Source organism: Ursus arctos, unplaced genomic scaffold (genome assembly GCF_023065955.2).
Source record: "Ursus arctos isolate Adak ecotype North America unplaced genomic scaffold, UrsArc2.0 scaffold_29, whole genome shotgun sequence".
Taxonomy (NCBI): domain Eukaryota; kingdom Metazoa; phylum Chordata; class Mammalia; order Carnivora; family Ursidae; genus Ursus; species Ursus arctos.
Genome location: NW_026622974.1, coordinates 15,855,309 through 15,873,376, shown reverse-complemented (window position 1 = coordinate 15,873,376; position 18,068 = coordinate 15,855,309). Strand labels below are relative to the sequence as shown.

General features: G+C 34.7%; 1 protein-coding gene across 2 annotated transcripts in view; it reads left to right on the top strand.

Annotated features, from left to right (window-relative positions):
* The window catches only part of COL21A1 (collagen type XXI alpha 1 chain), a 171,339-nt gene that overhangs the window by 103,563 nt on the left and 49,708 nt on the right, over positions 1-18,068 (top strand). For both annotated transcript variants that reach the window (XM_057303976.1, XM_057303975.1), the window contains 4 exons: positions 9,754-9,807; positions 10,961-11,016; positions 12,282-12,333; positions 12,455-12,508. In XM_057303976.1, the coding sequence (XP_057159959.1) occupies positions 9,754-9,807; positions 10,961-11,016; positions 12,282-12,333; positions 12,455-12,508 (216 nt within the window). The remainder of the gene's footprint in view (positions 1-9,753; positions 9,808-10,960; positions 11,017-12,281; positions 12,334-12,454; positions 12,509-18,068) is intronic.

Here is an 18,068-nt window from a genome sequence, read left to right as displayed (position 1 = left end):
TGGGCTGTTGATCTTTTTAAAAATGGATTTTATAGACATTTCATAAATTGTATGAAAATATTTTTTCCCGGTTTTTATTATGTGTTTTGGCTTGGTCTTTGAAATTTAGCCATATATAAGATGAAAATTTTTACATATGTGTAGATTTTTTCTTTTTTTCTCCTTATGTTTGTGTCTATATAAAATGATTCCACATTGCAACATCTTGAAGAGAATAACTCATTACTTTTAGACTTTTGTTATTTTATATTTTAATCTTTATAATTTTGGTATTTGGAGTAAAGTTAGATGAGTATTCATATTTTTCACTCTCTTTTTCCTAAATGGATAGCCAGTTGCCACAACAATATTTATGGAATATCACTTCTTTTCTCCATTTATTTGAAAGCTCCTAGTTTTTGCTAAATTTCCATTTTCATATGGGTCTGTGTTTTTGGCTTTCCATTCTGTTCCATTTATCTGTCTACATCCTCTCCAACACCAAATTGTTCTTAATTGTTGTCACTTCATAATATGATTTAATGTTGGCAGGCCTAGTACTTCCTCATTATTCTTTATAATCAAAATTTTCCTGGCCATTCTTACATGCTTATTTTTCCAGATAAAGCTCGGTATCTTTTCTTCTATTTTTTAGAAATTCCTATTCATACTTTATTTTTTTTTAAAGATTTTATTTATTTATTTGACAGAGATACAGCCAGCGAGAGAGGGAACACAAGCAGGGGGAGTGGGAGAGGAAGAAGCAGGCTCATAGCAGAGGAGCCTGATGTGGGCCTTGATCCCATAACACCGGGATCACGCCCTGAGCCAAAGGCAGACGCTTAAGGACTGCGCCACTCAGGTGCCCCCCTATTCATACTTTAATTAAGATTCCTTTTATGGATTAATTATAGAATCATTGACATAATTTCAATACTGAGTTTTCCCATTTAATATTATGATTTATTTACCTTTTTATTTCGATCTTGAAACTCAGTGAAAATACATTGAAGTTTTTTCATATTGGTTTTCAACATTACCCAAGTTTATATCTTGGAATTTTTATCTCCTTTGTTTCTATTATAAGTGGAAACTTTTCTTTAATATATTTTCATATTACTTATTATTTATATATAAAACCATTTTTGTATATTATCTTTTTAAAGGAGGAATTAACTGCATATTAAGTGATTTAGAGTATTAGGTATATTGGGGCGCCTGGGTAGCGCAGTCGTTAGGCGGCTGCCTTCAGCTCAGGGCGTGATCCTGGCGTTCCAGGATCGAGTCCCGCATCGGGCTCCTCCGCTGGGAGCCTGCTTCTTCCTCTCCCACTCCCCCTGCTTGTGTTCCCTCTCTCGCTGGCTGTCTCTCTCTGTCAAAATAAATAAATAAAATCTTTAAAAAAAAAATAGAGTATTAGGTATATTGGTATATTAGATGTATGATCATACATAAAGATTATTTATTTTCTTCTTTCTAGTTTTTAACCTCTTATTTCTATATTTTGTCTAAATTCATTGGCTAGTCAAAACTGGCTAGAAAAACATTAGAGTGGTGATGTTGGACAACTTTTTTTTTTTAAGTTTCATACATCTTTTAGTCCAGGTTTATGGCTTCTTTGGTAGTACAACTCTCTCAACAGCAGATGGATATTTGTGGTTTTATATCTTTGACTTTTGATTCCAGCCAATAGCAGCATCCATAGTCCTTGCTTTAGTCATGGCCCTCTCTACATTAATTTATTAACTACAAATAATTAATGATAGGTGACTTAAATTTAGCAGACATCCATTGCACTCTTAGTGCAAAAACACTTTTTTGTGTTTTTTTGTTTTTTGTTTTGTTTTTTCCTTGAGCCATTCTGTCCATTGCACTCTTAGTGCAAAAACACTTTTTTGTGTTGTTTTGTTTTTTGTTTTGTTTTTTCCTTGAGCCATTCTGTCCATCTTTTTGTGTTTTTTTGTTTTTTGTTTTGTTTTTTCCTTGAGCCATTCTGTCCATCTTGAAAGGATTTACTGGACCCACCTTCATTGATTCAGAGAATTTAAGAATAGTGTTTCTGACCACATCCTTGATTTGGTTCTTCTCAGAGGCTGTTGTAATTGAACTTCTTGGTCTCCTCTAGTTTCATCATTTACCTGGTAGAGATGAGAAAAAAGTTGTATCTTCCAATCCCGGTATTTTTGGACTTGGTCTGTTCCTTTTAATTACTACTTGCAAATGGGCCAGTTCTTTTCTGAGCTTCTCTCTTTCACAGTGCCTTTTGTAAACACCCAGTACCAATCAATTCATGATACCAGCATTCTGTTTTCTCAGTTCTTTACCTCTAGCTCTAAGTTCATATGATGCATTATTTGCTTTTGCAAGTATTAACAGTAAAGTTTGTTTTATCAGATATTTACCAGTTTATTAAATGAATCACCATTTTTTTAAACTTTAACTGTCTTCATTGTTCACTACCTAGCCCCAAAGCTAGTGCCATATATATTTTTTAATATTGTTTGTCAGCCTCCTTTTTTCTAGCATACCAATTTTTGTGTTAATTAACATAGATTAAGCTGTATTACAGTAGCAGATGACCAACACAAGAACATTTATTTGTCTTTTGCATTACATGCCCATTGTGGATAGATTTTGGCTTAACTACCACTTCTTTGCTACCCATTATTTTAAACTTTGGACATAACTTGGGTGAACAACATGAGTTTGAACTGCATAGGCCCACTTATTTTTTTCGATAAATACAGTATAATACCATAAACGTATTTTCCTTATTTTCTTAATAATGTTTTCTTTTCTCTAGCTTACTTCATTATAAGAAGACAGAATATAATACATATAACATAAAAATTATGTGTTATTTGTGTTATTCATAAGGCTTCTGGTTAACAGTAGGCTATCAGTAGTTAAGTTTTTGGTGAGTCAGAAGTTATATGTGGATTTTCAACTGCATGGAGGTCAGCCCCCCAACCCTTGAATTCTTCAAAGGATTACAGTGTTTGGGTAACACTTTCTTATGTTCCGTATTTTGTAAATATTGTTTCAGTATTCCTCAACAATTTGCTCACTAAATTTCTCTCCTCTCTCTCCTTGCCTTCCTTGCCCTGCTCGACTCCTATATATTAACATACATGCTATGCCTTTGTATTTTACTTAAAAAATCTTGCTTATGCACATGAGGGTAGCTTTGTCCAGATTTTTATTTTTTCATTCCAGTGAATGGGTGAATGCTTCTGGTCTTCTCACTTCATCTGAGATTTGTTCGTTATCTCAGGTAAATTAAAATTTGAACATTATGTCTTCTATAACCTGTAGCCAGAGAGTGGAAGTCTTAGACTTTGTTCAGCCATAATAGGGAATCCTGATTTGTCCTCTTTCTTCTGTATTTCTATCAAGTATTTACTGTCCAGCTAAAGTCCATTTTATGAAGAGTGTATCTTTGTCTAGCCCGGCCGTCAGCTGGTTATTTCAACGTAGCTTCTAAAGAGTTAGCTCAGGTAGTCTTCTTAATCTTTTCCTCTCTGTAGAAACTCTTACCACTCTTCCCTGCCCCAAGCAAAAAGGAAAAAAAAAATCAAAAAGTAGTTTTGGTTCTCATATTAGGAGTCTACATGTAGGGGAAAGAGTATCATTCAGTTGTCTTGTTGTGCCTCTTGGTCTCCCCCTGAATATTTTTTTCTCTTATTCTTCAGTTAAATCGTTGCATTTTAGGATTAATAAGCTCTAGAATGTGTGGGCTTTTAGTGGGTCTTTTGTCTTTCTCTCTCATACACACACAGATTGTTTTTAATCTTCAGTGGAAAATTAAAATGGCCAAGGGAAAGCTATTACCCACGAGAAGGACAGTCTTTACAAAAAGCCAAAAAATACTATTCCTGTTTAGACCAGAAACAAACCCCAAAACGCAGTGGTGTAAATGAGAAAGAAGTCTGCTGTAATCAGTTGTTAACGTACTCATCCAAAGACTCATGTTTTTCCATCTTGTTAGTCTAGTCTCCCTTAGAGTGCTGTTCTCTTCCACGTAGACAAAGCTACATCGCTAGTCACTGTATTACCTGCATTCTCATCTGATGGGAAGAGGAAAGAGAAGTCATAGCAGTAACTTTCCTTTTAATAAATTCTGTGGGAGTTGCAGGCTGTAGTTACACATTCTGCTAGCAAGAACTTTGTTAGGTGGCTCTGCTTAACTGCAAAGGAGCCTAGGAAATAGAGTCTCTAGTTGGGAAGCTGTGTGTCCAGATGAAAATCTTCTCTGTGGTAGTAAAATGTGAATAGGTTTTTGGATATAATCGTAATAAGCCTAGCATACTTTTTATATCAGATACACTTACAGATAAATTAAAGGAACTAAACATATAAAACAGATCTAAAATATATTGTAATTTTTATTTCTTATTTGACCTCAGTTCTTATGGGAGAAGGTGATGGAATTTCTGGACATGCAGCCCCAGTTCCCCTCTGTAAAAATTTACTTTATAATGGCTCCCGTTCTTTCACTAGTAGAAAGGAATATTTCAATCTGTGGAATAGATCAGTTGTTAAAAAGTAAGGTTGTTTGTTTGTTTTTTCAATTAACAAGGCCAATAGTGTATTGGTCTAGTCAGATAAATACATTTCCAGATTGTCCTGCAATTAACCAGAGTGGATAAAGAATGAAATTGGTTCAGCATAAAACAGAGTTAAGTGAATGAATATTAGCGCCCCTACACAAGAGGTCATAGTAATAATCCTGTCCAGGAAGTTTAAAGCCTCCCAGGGGAAAGTATCATGGGAACAATTGGAGATTACACCATGTGTGTACTTTATCAATTTGTATTTTCCTTCTCTTATATCTGTCCTGCTGTCTCCTCTAACGGTGGACTGATGGGAACCTACCTCCCTAGAGGGAAAGATGCTCTGGATATTACTGTTTAAGCATCAATAAGTCACGAGGGCTTCTTGATGAAAGAGAAGAGTAGAACATACACATTAACTTCTCTATCTCATAAACTCCCGTAAAGCAACAATCATGGAATAATAATTATTATAATAAAACCTAGCATGACACAGAGAATAAAAAAAGAAGATAATAGCTTTACATTTTTAGAATCTGAAAGGACCCAAGCAAGCTCAATTTTAAAATAAAAAGTGATATGAGATTCATATGAGAATCCCTTTTGCGTACACACACACACACAGATATCCCAAAACGTTAGGAAGTGGTAATACAAAGTATTTCTGAAAATAGAAGTGAATTGAAGATAGAGCTAAAAATGGAAGCCTAGGGACTCCTAGGTGGCTCAGTCAGTTAAGCATTTGCCTTCGGCTCAGGTCGTGATCCCAGGGTCCTGGGATTGAGTCCTGCATCTGGCTCTTTGCTCAGCAGGGAGCCTGCTTCTCCCTCTGCCTGCCGCTCGCCCTTGCTTGTGTGCTCCTTCTCGATCTTTCTCTCTCTGACAAATAAAATCTTTTAAAAAATTAAAAAATGGAAGCATGGTTGAATATTCCTTTAAGAACAGTGAGATCCTGCCATCCCTTCCTAACCTCTGTACAGTTAAGTGAATCTCCCTTCTTCTGCCCTGGCAGGATGTATAAGTTTATTATCAGAGAAGATAAAACTGAAGGTCTCTAGACTGGAGAGAAAAGGTGGAGTTGTGCTACAACTATAGGCAAAGAAGATCCTTCTATGGGGAATCCACTGATAACCAGAGCTATTTAGTGAAATGGCCCAGCCACACCTTAGATAAAGAATCTCAGTCATTGAACAGTACTCATTGAGAGTTTATCATCAGCTTCCATATGAACTGATCTTCAGGAACCAGAAAATATCTTAAGAAAATTAAAGATTAGCAAAAAGTCTTAGAAGAAGTTGATAAAAGACCTGAAAAGAAGACTTGGACAAATTGTTATTAGTGCCCTGAGGGAGAACCCCTGATAGATGGTGCTTCAGCTGTGTTCCTTGGTAGGAAGTGATTGGTCTTCAGGGCCAATATAGAGGCACTCCTGTAGCACATGACCCCCTTGTAGACCACATTCCAGATCCTGGGTCCTGACACTCCTTGCATAGAACACCCCACTTCCATTCCCAGGGTCTGCAGTCCTCTTTCCTGTCTCTGTCCTGCTGAGTGCCTTCTAAGGCAGTAGACAAGAGGTAGCCAAGGGAAGGTTGTTCATGTGAAATGTGGATGGAGTTTGGGTGTGTGGTCTGGGTCCAAATGTGTAAGCATGGGGTCATTATAGATGAAAAGTCTTCCATAATACTTAGCATAATACATGATTATGACCATATCTATGCTTAATATTGTACAGTTTTACATTGTAAGACACTTTAAGCAAACAGGAGATCCTTTCTGAGAGGGAAAATCCCTACAGCCACCAAAAAAAAAAAAAAAAAAAAAAAAAGTTCTATACAAATGATCAGAATCAGAAAGGCTTCAAACATCACACTAGTGACACTTAAAGTCAAGAAGGGAATGGAGCAGAGCCTTCAAGGGTCTGAAAGAAAAAAATTCTAAACTATACTTCTGTATGTGAATTATTATGTTAGTGAATAGAATAAAGATATTTTCAGAAATTTAAGGTTTCAAAAAGTTGTCTCCCATGAATTCCTTTTCAGGAAGCTGTGGGATGATATATTCCCCTAACGAGGGAATAAACAGAGAGGAGAGTGAATGTATACTGCAACAAATAAGAAGGCTTTAGAAAAGACAAAGAATATCGAAGTTTCAATGTATATGAGTATATTTCAAAGTGATTATGACAGTTGGAGATTGGAGTTCAATATTGTAGTAAGTTTATAGGAAACTATGTAGTCAACCCCCTGCCACCTACCAAAACAGGCAACTTTTAACTACATGTAGGGCAAGAAAAGGTAAGCAGTCAGCATATTTAATGGCTTAGTTGTGAATCTTAGTATGAGAAACGATGACTATTGATTTAAACAAAGTCGTAATAGAAAGCTAAGGGGATTTGTGCTTCCTAGAAGTGGAGATGGGGAGGGGGTGTTGGATGGTTTGAGAGGTTGATCCTCTTCTTTCACAGTGGGAGGTCAGTAGATAATGCTGGAAACTAAAAATGCAGTAGCAATGGTAACCATGGGGTCTGGTGATTTGAGCTGATAGAGATATGCAAGCTTAGAATGAAAAAAGCTGCCTTTGGAGGGTTTTATCCGTAACTTCAATAACTATGTCACTCTTTAAAATGTGTGAATAATTTTTTAAAAATTGAGGTGTAAGTTTTTAATTTTTTTAAGTGTAGCTGACACACAATGCTACATTAATTTCAGGTGTACAGTATAGTGATTCAGTGTCTCTAAATATTATGCTATGCTCACCACAAATATAGCTTCCATCTGTCACCATACAATGTTACTATAATATCATTGACTGTATTCCCTATACTGTACCTTTTATTTCCTTGATTTTTTCATTCCATAACTGGGAGCCTGTATATCCTACACCCCTTCACCCACTTTGACCATCTCCCCACCCCTCTTCCCTCTGGCAGCCATCAGTTTGTTCTCTGTAAGTTATAGGTCTGATTCTGCTTTTTGTTTGTTTGTTTTGTTTTTTTGGATTCCACATATGAGTGAAATCATATGGTATTTGTCTTTCTCAGTCTGACTTCGCTTAGCATAATACTCTCTGGGTCCATCCATATTGTTGCAAAGGGCAAGATATCATTCTTTTTACTGCTGCATAATATTCCATTATATATACATACATTCATACCACATTTTTAAAAATCTGTTCATCAATTGATGGACACTTGAACTGCTTCCCTATCTTGGCTATTATAAATAATGCTGCAGTAAACATAGAGGTCCATATATCTTTTTGAATTAACGTTTTTATTTTCTTTGTGCAAATACCTAGTGGTGGAATTTTGGATGATATGGTATTTCTCTTTTTAATTGTTTGAGGTAACTCCATACTGTTTTCACAGTGGCTGTGCCAGTTTCCTTTTTCTTCACATCCTTGCCAATACTTGTTATTTCTTAACTTTTTTATTTTAGCCATTTTGACAGGTGTGAGTGAAACCTCATTGTGGTTTTGGTTTGCATTTCCCTGATAATGACTGATGTTGAGCATCTTTCATGTGTCTTTTGGCCATCTGTAGTCTTTGTTGGAAAAATGTATGTTCAGATCCTTTACTCATTTTAAAATCAGATTTTTTTGGTGTTGAGTTGTATAAGTTCTTTATATTTTAAAAACATTAACCCCTTATTGGTTATATTATTTGCAAATATCTTCTCCCATTCAATAGGTTGTCTGTTTAATTGATAATTCCTTTGCTGTGCAAAACATTTTTATTTTGATGTAGCCACATAGTTTATTTTTGCTTTTATTTCCTTGGGTGTAGCAGACATATCCAGAAAAATGTTGTGATGGCCAGTGTCAGAGAAGTTATTGCCTGTGCTCTCTCTCTTCTAGAATTTTTCTGGTTTCGGGTCTCACATTTAAGTCTTCATTCCCTTTGAGTTTATTTTTGTGTATGGTGTTAGAAAGTGTTCCAGTTTCATTTTTTGCATGTAATTGTCCAGTTTTCCCAGCACCATTTATGAAGAAACTGTCTTTTCCCCATTTGTATATTCTTCCTTTGTTTGTTATAGATTAATTGACCATATAAGCATGGGTTTATTTCTGGGCTATTTTATTATCTATGTGTTTATTTTTGTGCCAATACATACTGTTTTGATTACTATAGCTTTGCAGTGTATCTTGATATCTCGAAGTACGATACCTCCAGCTTTTTTCTTCTTTCTCAAGATTTCTTTGGCTATTTGGGGTCTTTTGTGGTTCCATACAAATTTTAGTGTTATTTGTTCTAGTTCTGAAAAAATGCTGGTGGTGCTTTGATAGGGATTACATTGAATTACAGTTTTCAAAGCACAGGTATTTTACTTCCGTGGTTAAGTTTATCCCTGGGTATTTCATTCTTTTTGGTGCAGTTGTGAATGTGGTTCTTTTCTGAATTTCTCTTTCTGCTGTTTCATTATTAGTGTATATAAATGCTACTGATTTGGGGGTATTAATTTTGTATCCTGCAACTTCACTGAGTTCATGTACTACTAATAGTTTTTTGCTGCATCTCCAAAATTTTGGATCATTGGGTTTTCATTTTCATTTGTCTCCATGTTTTTTGATTTAACCAAGGAGGTGAAAGACCTTTACTCTGAAAACTATAGAACACTGATGAAAGAAATTGAAAATGATACAATGGAAAGATATTTTATACCCAAGGATTAGAAGAGTTAATGTCCACGCTACCCAAAGCAATCTACACATTCAGTGTAATCCCTATTAAAATACCAACAGCATTTGGGGCACGTGAGTGGTTCAGTCTGTTAAGCAACTAGCTCTTGATTTCGGCTCAAGTCATGATCTCAGGGTCATGAGATGGAGCCCTGTATTGGACTGCATGCTGAGCATGCTTAAGATTCTCTCTCTCTCCCTCCCCCTTCTTCGACCCCTCCCCCTTGTGCTTGCACCTCCCCCTGAAATATAAATATAAAGAAATATAAATATAAAGAAATATAAATATACCAACAGCATTTTTCACAGAACTGGAACAAGTTCACCTAAGTCTCAAAAAACTTCCCTTTTCTAATTGTAAAGGAAACCCTATAAATGAGGATTGATCTTTCATAGAGATAGGGTTTTAATGTAGATATGCATTTAACTGTTGGAAGATTTTTTTCCAGTGGATTTTGACAAGGGTGAAGTTGAAGAATGTATGATGATATTTTTTAGGCTGAAATATATTTTCTTTCATTAATTTTAGTTTTATTTTCAGGGTGACCGTGGACTTCCTGGTTTTCCCGGGCTTCATGGCATGCCAGGATTAAAGGTTGAAAAAATCTAGTCTTTTAGTATTCAGCAATGTTGCATTTTATTTTAAATTAAAAGTTCTTTATGTTATAAATGTGTTATAAATAAATGCGCAAATATAAAGTAAATTAAATGATTGGATTACTATCGTAGTTTACATAAAACTTTTTACAAATTTTGTTTAAAATACCCAGTCCGAAATTTTATGGTATTTAAACATTGATGAGTAAGTTTTGATATATGGAAATTCTTTTAACTCTAAGTCTAGTACTTTAGGCCCTGTTATGATACCGACTATCCTTATTTTTCCTTGTTTTTCTTCATAAAGCCTCAAAAATAGGGCTTTTGTAAACAAACCTTAAATTATTTCTATTTTATTTTATGTTGGCAATTAAACCTTGTTGTTTATAATTGGTGCTTTTTTTTTTCTTTAAGCTTTAAGGGCAATTTTCATATTTGTCTAAAATTCAATAATTTAATTCTGGTTAGTGAACATACAGTGTCATATTAGTTTCAGGTGTATGATATAGTGATTCAACAATTCTATACCTCATTACTCAGTTCTCATCATAAGTTTACTCTTAATCCCCATTACCTATTTTACCCATCCCCCACCTCCCCACTGATATGCTTTATTTTAAATGAGTACCCTCAGTTATTTTTTCTTTCAACAAGAACACTTTTACTTGAAGCATACTTCAGAATACATGGTTTAAAAAGATATAAATAAAACAAGAGAAATAGAATACACATTTTCTTCAAGTACGCTCAGAAGAATCCCCTGGTTAAATCACATGAAAAGAGACATAATGGGGTAACTGGGTGATGGGCATTAAGGAGGGCACATGATGTAATGAGCACTGGGTGTTATATAAGACTGATGATTCACAGGCCTGTACCCCTGAAACCAATAATACATTATATGTTAATTAATTGAAGTTAAATAAAAAATGTTAAAAAGAATAGGTAATAAAATATTATACATACCTAAGGAAAAACTAATAAAAATGTGTAATAATTTTATGGAGAAAACTACAATATTTTAATGATGGATATAAAAAGAAAACTTGAATGAATGGAGAAATACATTTAAAAAAAGGTAAATACTGAAATTAAAATAAAAAACTTAAAAGAATAAAAATAAAATTCAGTATTTATATTTTGTCTTTCAGGGTGAAATGGGCCCCAAAGGAGATAAAGGATCAACTGGATTTTATGGCAAAAAGGGAAGTATGGATTATAAAACAAAGTATCTGTATGGAACTTTGGATGTCATGAAAGGAGAAAACTGGTTTTTCAGTCCCAGCTCACTCACCATTATAGCAATTAGCTTTGTTCACCTTTCTTAGGAAATTCATTTAGAATAATGAAAAAATAGAATAATACCTGGTGTGTGGTATTTTATAAGAATACATCATGTGATTGACCACTCTGAATTTTTAAAGTATTTATCGAGAGAGATTCCTTGGGAGGAAGTGGCAGCTGCTTAACAGCAGGTCCATGGAGGATCACTGTTACGGGCCTTCCGATTTCTTCACATTGAAGGAAGATTGTGTTGTTTATTACATTTAAAATACTCACTGCTTTTTAATTTTGCCATGATGTGGTTTCTATGTTTATATGCTTGTAATAATTCTGCATTCACCGTTGTTTTTAATGTCTTGTGTCAGCTGGCCTGGTAAAGTAATGCTTTGCCGGAAGTTGTAGAGCCAGCACAAGCCGTAGTTCCATGAATTCTGTCACTACATAAAGAGGTTCACTTTTTAACTTGAGATTGAGTTGGAATTTTTAAATCCTTGTTGTACCTCCTCTGGGGATGGTGTCTAGAAGCTTCCCGAATGGTCCAGCTACTGTCACAGGCTATCCTACAGTACAGCCTCTGACAAAACTTGACTGACCAGAACCTCTGGTAGAAGAATTGTTTACCTTTATACCAAGAAAATTGGGAAACCACCAAGATCCACATGTGTGTGCCCAAACCAACTTCAAAGAATTTGTGTTGCGAGACCTAAAGTCTTAGGAATTTGCCTAAAATGAAAAAACATGTCTGTGGGGGCCCATGGTGGTTCCATGTGTGCTAAATATGCCCATCCAAGGTCAAGCATGCTTTCTTTATTGAGGAGCAGAAAATCATTGTGGAAGTGTTGAAGGCATAAGCACAGAGTCAGAAGGCTAAGCAAACAAAAAAATACAGCTTTTTTTGAGTAAAAAAATAAAACTTAGGGGGCGTCTGGGTAGCTCAGTTATTAAGCATCTGCCTTCGGCTCCCAGAGTCCTGGGATCGAGCCCCACATCAGGCTCCTCTGCTGGGAGCCTGCTTCTTCCTCTCCCATTCCCCCTGCCTGTGTTCCCTCTCTCGCTGGCTCTCTCTTTCTCTCTCTCTCTCTCTCTCTCAAATAAATAAATAAATAAATCTTTAAAAAACAAAAAACCAAAACAAAACTTAAAAATAAAATTATTGCACAGATTGTTTTCTTTGTTTTTAATACAGGGTGCAAAAGGTGAAAAGGGGAATGCTGGTTTTCCTGGCCTTCCTGGACGTGCTGTGAGTTTTATAGAAAAAGCGCTTGAGTATTTACTTTAAATAAAAATGATCTTATACTGTCTTCTTTAAAAGGAAAAAGTAGTACAAAAAATGTATTAAAATACCCGTATTTATTTTTCAGGGAGAACCAGGAAGACATGGAAAGGATGGATTAATGGGTAGTCCTGGTTACAAGGTATTTACATAAGAAAACCAAATTCTGTAACTTGCGAGTGAACATTAGAAAAATGTACTGATACTTGACTTTTTTTACATTATGACATTGGTATAAAATAATGAGCTGAAAGTTGTTTTACTGTAATTTAAAAATGTTAGTGAATTTCTTTTGCGTCTATTGTGAATTCTTAGGTGTCAAAAATAAAATCCCTGGATATTAGAAGGTTGAACTTCTTTGATAAGCCATTCAAATGGGTTTGTTTGGTGAGTGAGAGGCAGAGGTACCAAGCTCTTATCTCCCGATAAGGGAGGTACTTGGGTGGGAGGTTGGGGGACTTCATCCTTAATCTTAACAACTTCTTTATCAATTGTGTGGTATGAGTGTGAGAGAATTAGAGCAAGAGGAACTGCAAAGTGCCTGTCATTCACCAGCCCTGAAAAACTCAAAGGCACATGCCCTTACGATGATGGGTTAGCACCATCATATTCTTACAACTTTTTGGGGTTAATTATCAAATAGAAATGGACTTTCTATGCTGTAGCTTGTTAAATATAAGGATATCAATCATGTGTATATATTTAAGTCAGTCTATCTGGAATGTGCCAACAGCCCACCTAATTGTTCTGTAAGTATTTTGAATACCTAAGGAGAGGATTTGTATAATCTATCAGCCAGTGAGGCTGCATGGTCAAGCATTGGATTTAGAGATGTCGTCATGTTCCCTAATCATCAGGCCAAACTTGCTCAGAAATGCAGTCCAGATTTTCTTGGTCTGCTACTGATTTCTTTTCTTTTGGACAAATTGTTCGTTTATTTGCTTAAGTGTTATGAAAGAAAGTTCCCCAAATATCCATGATTCCTTAAAGATTATAAATAGTGCTTCCTGAATGTAAAATATTGGGGCTCATTTTAAAGAGCTCAGTCATGTGTTGTTAATTATATTTCACTGATTCTGTATTTTATTTCCCATTTGTTAATTAAACAGATATTTATTGATATTTATTAGGTGCTAGACATACAGAGGGGAAGAAAACTGTCACAACCCTTATTTTTATGGAGTTTATAATCTAGTCTCTCTTTATTAAAGAACACAGGTTCTTTACTTTACCTGAAAATTTGGCATTCATCTAATTTAATTTTTCTTTACCTTCTTTTTCTTAATTTTATAATAATTTTTTATTATATTATGTTAGTCACCATACAGTACATCCCTAGTTTTTGATGTAAAGTTCCATGATTCTTTATCTTGTTATAATTAGCCCATGTGCCCCAAGAAATGCAATTATATTTTTGGGAGGTAGTAAAGTTTAGAGAATAGAACTGAGTTGGATTTCCACTACTCAGTGACTTTTTCTAACTAGCTGTATGTCCTTTGACAAATACTTTGACCTTCCAGTTTTTTCCATTTAAAAAATGGGATAAATGCTACCTACTTAGAATGGTGTGGTAGGGACTGAGAGCGATAGAGCACCCAGCATATAGTACTTGTCAGAGAATGTATTCTATAAGGAATTAGTTTCTTTGTCCATTTTTTGATTGGAGCATTGCTTTAAGGTCCCTTTTTGAGCTTTTTAAAAAAAAATCCGCTTTATTGAGGTTTCATTGATGTACAGAAATTTCATATTTCATGTATACAACTTGGTGAGTTTGTACATAAGTATATTCTCATGGAACCATCACCACAATCAATGCCATAAATATCTGTCGCCTCCAAAAGTTTCTTCCTTCTCTCTTTATTTATTGTTATTGTTTTGGTGATGACAGCATTTAATGTAAGGTCTGCCTTCTTAGCTGATTTTAAAATTTGCACTGCAGCATTGTTGACTGTAGGCACTAAGCTGTACGATAGATTTCTATGACTTACTCATTTTACGTAATTGAAACTTGACCCTTTGACCGATACTTCCCTGTTTCTCCCTCTCCTGGTAACCACCATTCTACTCTCTGCTTCTATGACTTTGACTGTTTTAGATTCCACATATAAGTGGGATCATATAGTATTTGTCATTCTATGTCTGGCTTGTTTCACTTAGTGTATGTCTTCTGGGTTCATCCATGTTGTAACAAATGGCAGGATTTCCTTTTTTTTTTTTTTTTGAGGATGACGTGCGTGCGTGTGTGTGTGTGTGTGTGTGTGTGTGTGTGTCTTTATCTATCTAGATATCACATTTTCTTTATTCATTCAACTGTCAACGGATTTAAGTTGCTTTTATGTTTTGACTATTGTGAATAATGCTGCAGTGAACAGGTATGTCTTCGAGATCCTGATTTCCATTCCTTTGATTATATGCCCAGAAGCAAGATTGCCGTAGCATACGGTACTTATCTTTTTAATTTTTCGAGGAACCTCTATAACCCTTTTCCATAATGACTATATCAGTCTATATTCCCACCAGCAGTGTACAGGGCTTCCGGTTTCTCCACATCCTTGCCAAGATTTGTCTTTTTTTGTTTGTTTTGTTTTTGTTTTTTTGGCTAATAGTCCCTCCCTAACGGATTTGAAGTGATATTTCATTGTGGTTTTGATTGCATTTCCCTGTTGATTAGTGATGTTGAGCACCTTTTCATATACTTGTTGGTCATTTATGTCTTTTTGCAGAATTGACTATTCAGTTCCTTTGCTCATTTTTAAATTGGGTTGTTATTGCTATTGAATTGTAGGAGTTTCTTATATATTTTGGATATTAACCCTTTATCAGATATATGGCTTGCAAATGTTTTCTCCCAATCTGTGGGTTGCCTTTTCATTTTGTTGATGGTTTTCTTTTTTGTGCAGAAGCTTTTTGGTTTGATGTAGTCCCACGTGTCTGATCTTGCCTTTGTTGCCTATGCTTTTGGTTCCTGGATTGAACGTAGGAATTTGGGGATTCTTTTCTCTATTTATATAAAAAATGCCACTGGGATTTTGATAGGGATTGCATCAAATCTGTAGACCATTTGTGGTAATGTGGACATTTTAACAATAAAAAATGTTCCAATCCATGAACTAGGATTCAGGGATGACTTTTCAGTTATTTGTCTTCTTTAATTTCTTTCATCAGTGTTTTGTAGTTTTTAGTGTATAAATCTTTGTCCTTCTTGGTTTAGTTTATTTCAAAGTGTTTTATTATTTTTGATGCTATTATAAATATGGTTGCTTTCTTAATTTCCTTTTTGTATGCTTTGCTGTTAGTGTATAAAATTGCAACTGATTTTTGTGTGTTGATTTTGTATCCTGCAACTTTACTGAATTTATTAGTCTTGACAGTTTTTTGATGGACTCTTTAGGTTTTTCTGTATATGAGATCATGCCATCTACAGAGACAATTTTACTTTGTCTTTCATGATTTGAATGTTATTTCTTTCTTTTTCTTGCCTAATTTCTCTGGCTAGTACTTCCACTACTGTGTTGAAAAGAAGTGGCAAGAGTGGGCATCTTTGTTGTGTTCCTGATCTTAAAGGGAAAGCTTTCAGTTTTTCATCATTAAATATGATGTTCACTGTGGGTTTTTCATATATATGTGATCCTTATTGTGTTGAGTTTGAGTTAAATACCTTCTATATGTAGTTTTATGAGAGTTCTAATCATAAATGGTGTTGAGTTTTGTCAAATATTTTTTCTACATTTCTTGAAATGATCATAAGATTTTTTATCTTTTTTTCTGTTAATCTGGTGTATCACATTGATTTGCATATACTGTTATCTTTGTATCCCAGGGATAAATCCCACTTGATTATGGTGGATGGTCCTTTCAATGTGCTCTTGAATTCAGCTTGATACTGTTTGTTCAGGACTTCTGCATATATGTTCATTAAGGATATTGGCCTGTAGTTTTCTTTCCTTGTGGTGGTTTATTTGGCTTTAGTATCAGGCTAATAATAGCCTCATAAAATGATTTGGGAACTGTTCTCCCTTTTATTTTTTGGAAGATTTTATGAAGGATTCCTATTAATTCTTTAAATGATTAGTGGAATTTACGTGTGAAGTCTGCCTGTCCTGGGACTTTCTTTATTAGAAAATTTTTGATTACTGATTCAGTCTCCTTATTTGTTATTGATCTGTTCAGGTTTTCTCTTTCTTCTTAATTTAGTCTTGTTAGATTTTATGTTTCTAGGAATTTATCCATTTCTTCTAGTTTGTCCAATTTGTTGGCATATAATTATTCATAATAGTCCCTTGTGATCTTTTTTATTTCTGTGGCATCAATTGTAATGTCTCCTCTTTTGTTTCTGATTTTATTTGAGTCTTCTTTTTTTTTTCTTAATCTAGCTAACTAAGGATTTGCCCATATTTTAGATCTTTTTAAAAAATCAACTCTGGCTTTAATTATTTTTATTTTGTTTTTGTATTCTCTGTTTCATTTATTCTTGGTCTAATCTTAATTATTTCCTTCCTCCAGCTAACTTTGGGCTTAGTTCTTCTTTTTCTAGTGTTTGCCCCCCCTCTTTTTTTAAGGATTTTATTGATTTATTTGAGAGAGCACATGAGAGGAGGGGGAGGGGAAGAGGGAGAAGGAGAAGCAACCTCTGCTGAGCAGGGAGCCCTACTCGGGGCTTGATCCTAGGACCCTGGGGGTCATGACTTGAGCCCAAGGCAGGTGCTTAACTGACTGAGCCACCCAGGAGCCCCTAGTTTATTTCCCTTTTTGAAATTAATCTGGGTAGCATGTTTGCATGAAGATACTTATAAGTGTAAACCTTATTTCACTTTTTAACAGCTTTATTCATAAAGAAGCCACACATTATACAGTTTACCTATTTATTATACACACAATTCAGTAGTTTTGAGCATATTTACAATTATTCAATCATCACTGCGATCTAATTTTAGAATATTTTCATCACTTCAGAAAGAAACCTTATACCCATTAGCAGTCACTCCCAATACAAAAAAAAATTAAGAAATTGGACTTCATCTAGATTAAAAACTTTGTCCTATCAAAAGGCACAATTAAGAAAGTGAAAAAGATGTCAAGAAAGTATTTTCAAACATATATCTGATAAAGGACATATATCCAGAATACGTAAAGAAGTCTTATTACTCAAGAAGATAAAAACCCAAGTTTTTAAAATGTCAAATGTTTTGAATAGACATGTCACAAAAGAAGATAATACCAGTGGCAACAAGCCCATAAAAAGATGTCAACATGGCCAGTCATCATGGAAATGCAAACTAAAACTCCATATTCAGAATGGGCAAATCCACAGGGATAGAAAGTAGATTGGAGGTTGCAGAGGGCTGAAAATAGAGCACAAGTGGCTGGAAGGAAATTGGGAGTGACTGCTAATGTGGTTCATGCCTTTTGTGTCATATTTAAGAATATTTACCTAATTTAAGTTTACAAGATTTTCTCCTCTTCTAAAAGAAAAAAATTCAATTTTTCTAAATACTTATATTTAGAACATGTGTATTTTCTAAAACTTTATCATCTTAGCCTATAAATTTAGGCCTATGATCCATTTTGATCATTTTAATTTCTATGTATGGCATGAGGAAAAAGTCAAGATTGATTTTTTTTCCATTAGTACACCCAATTCTTTCAGCATCATTTATTAAAAAAACTATCATTTCCCATTGAATTACATGAGGATTTTGCCA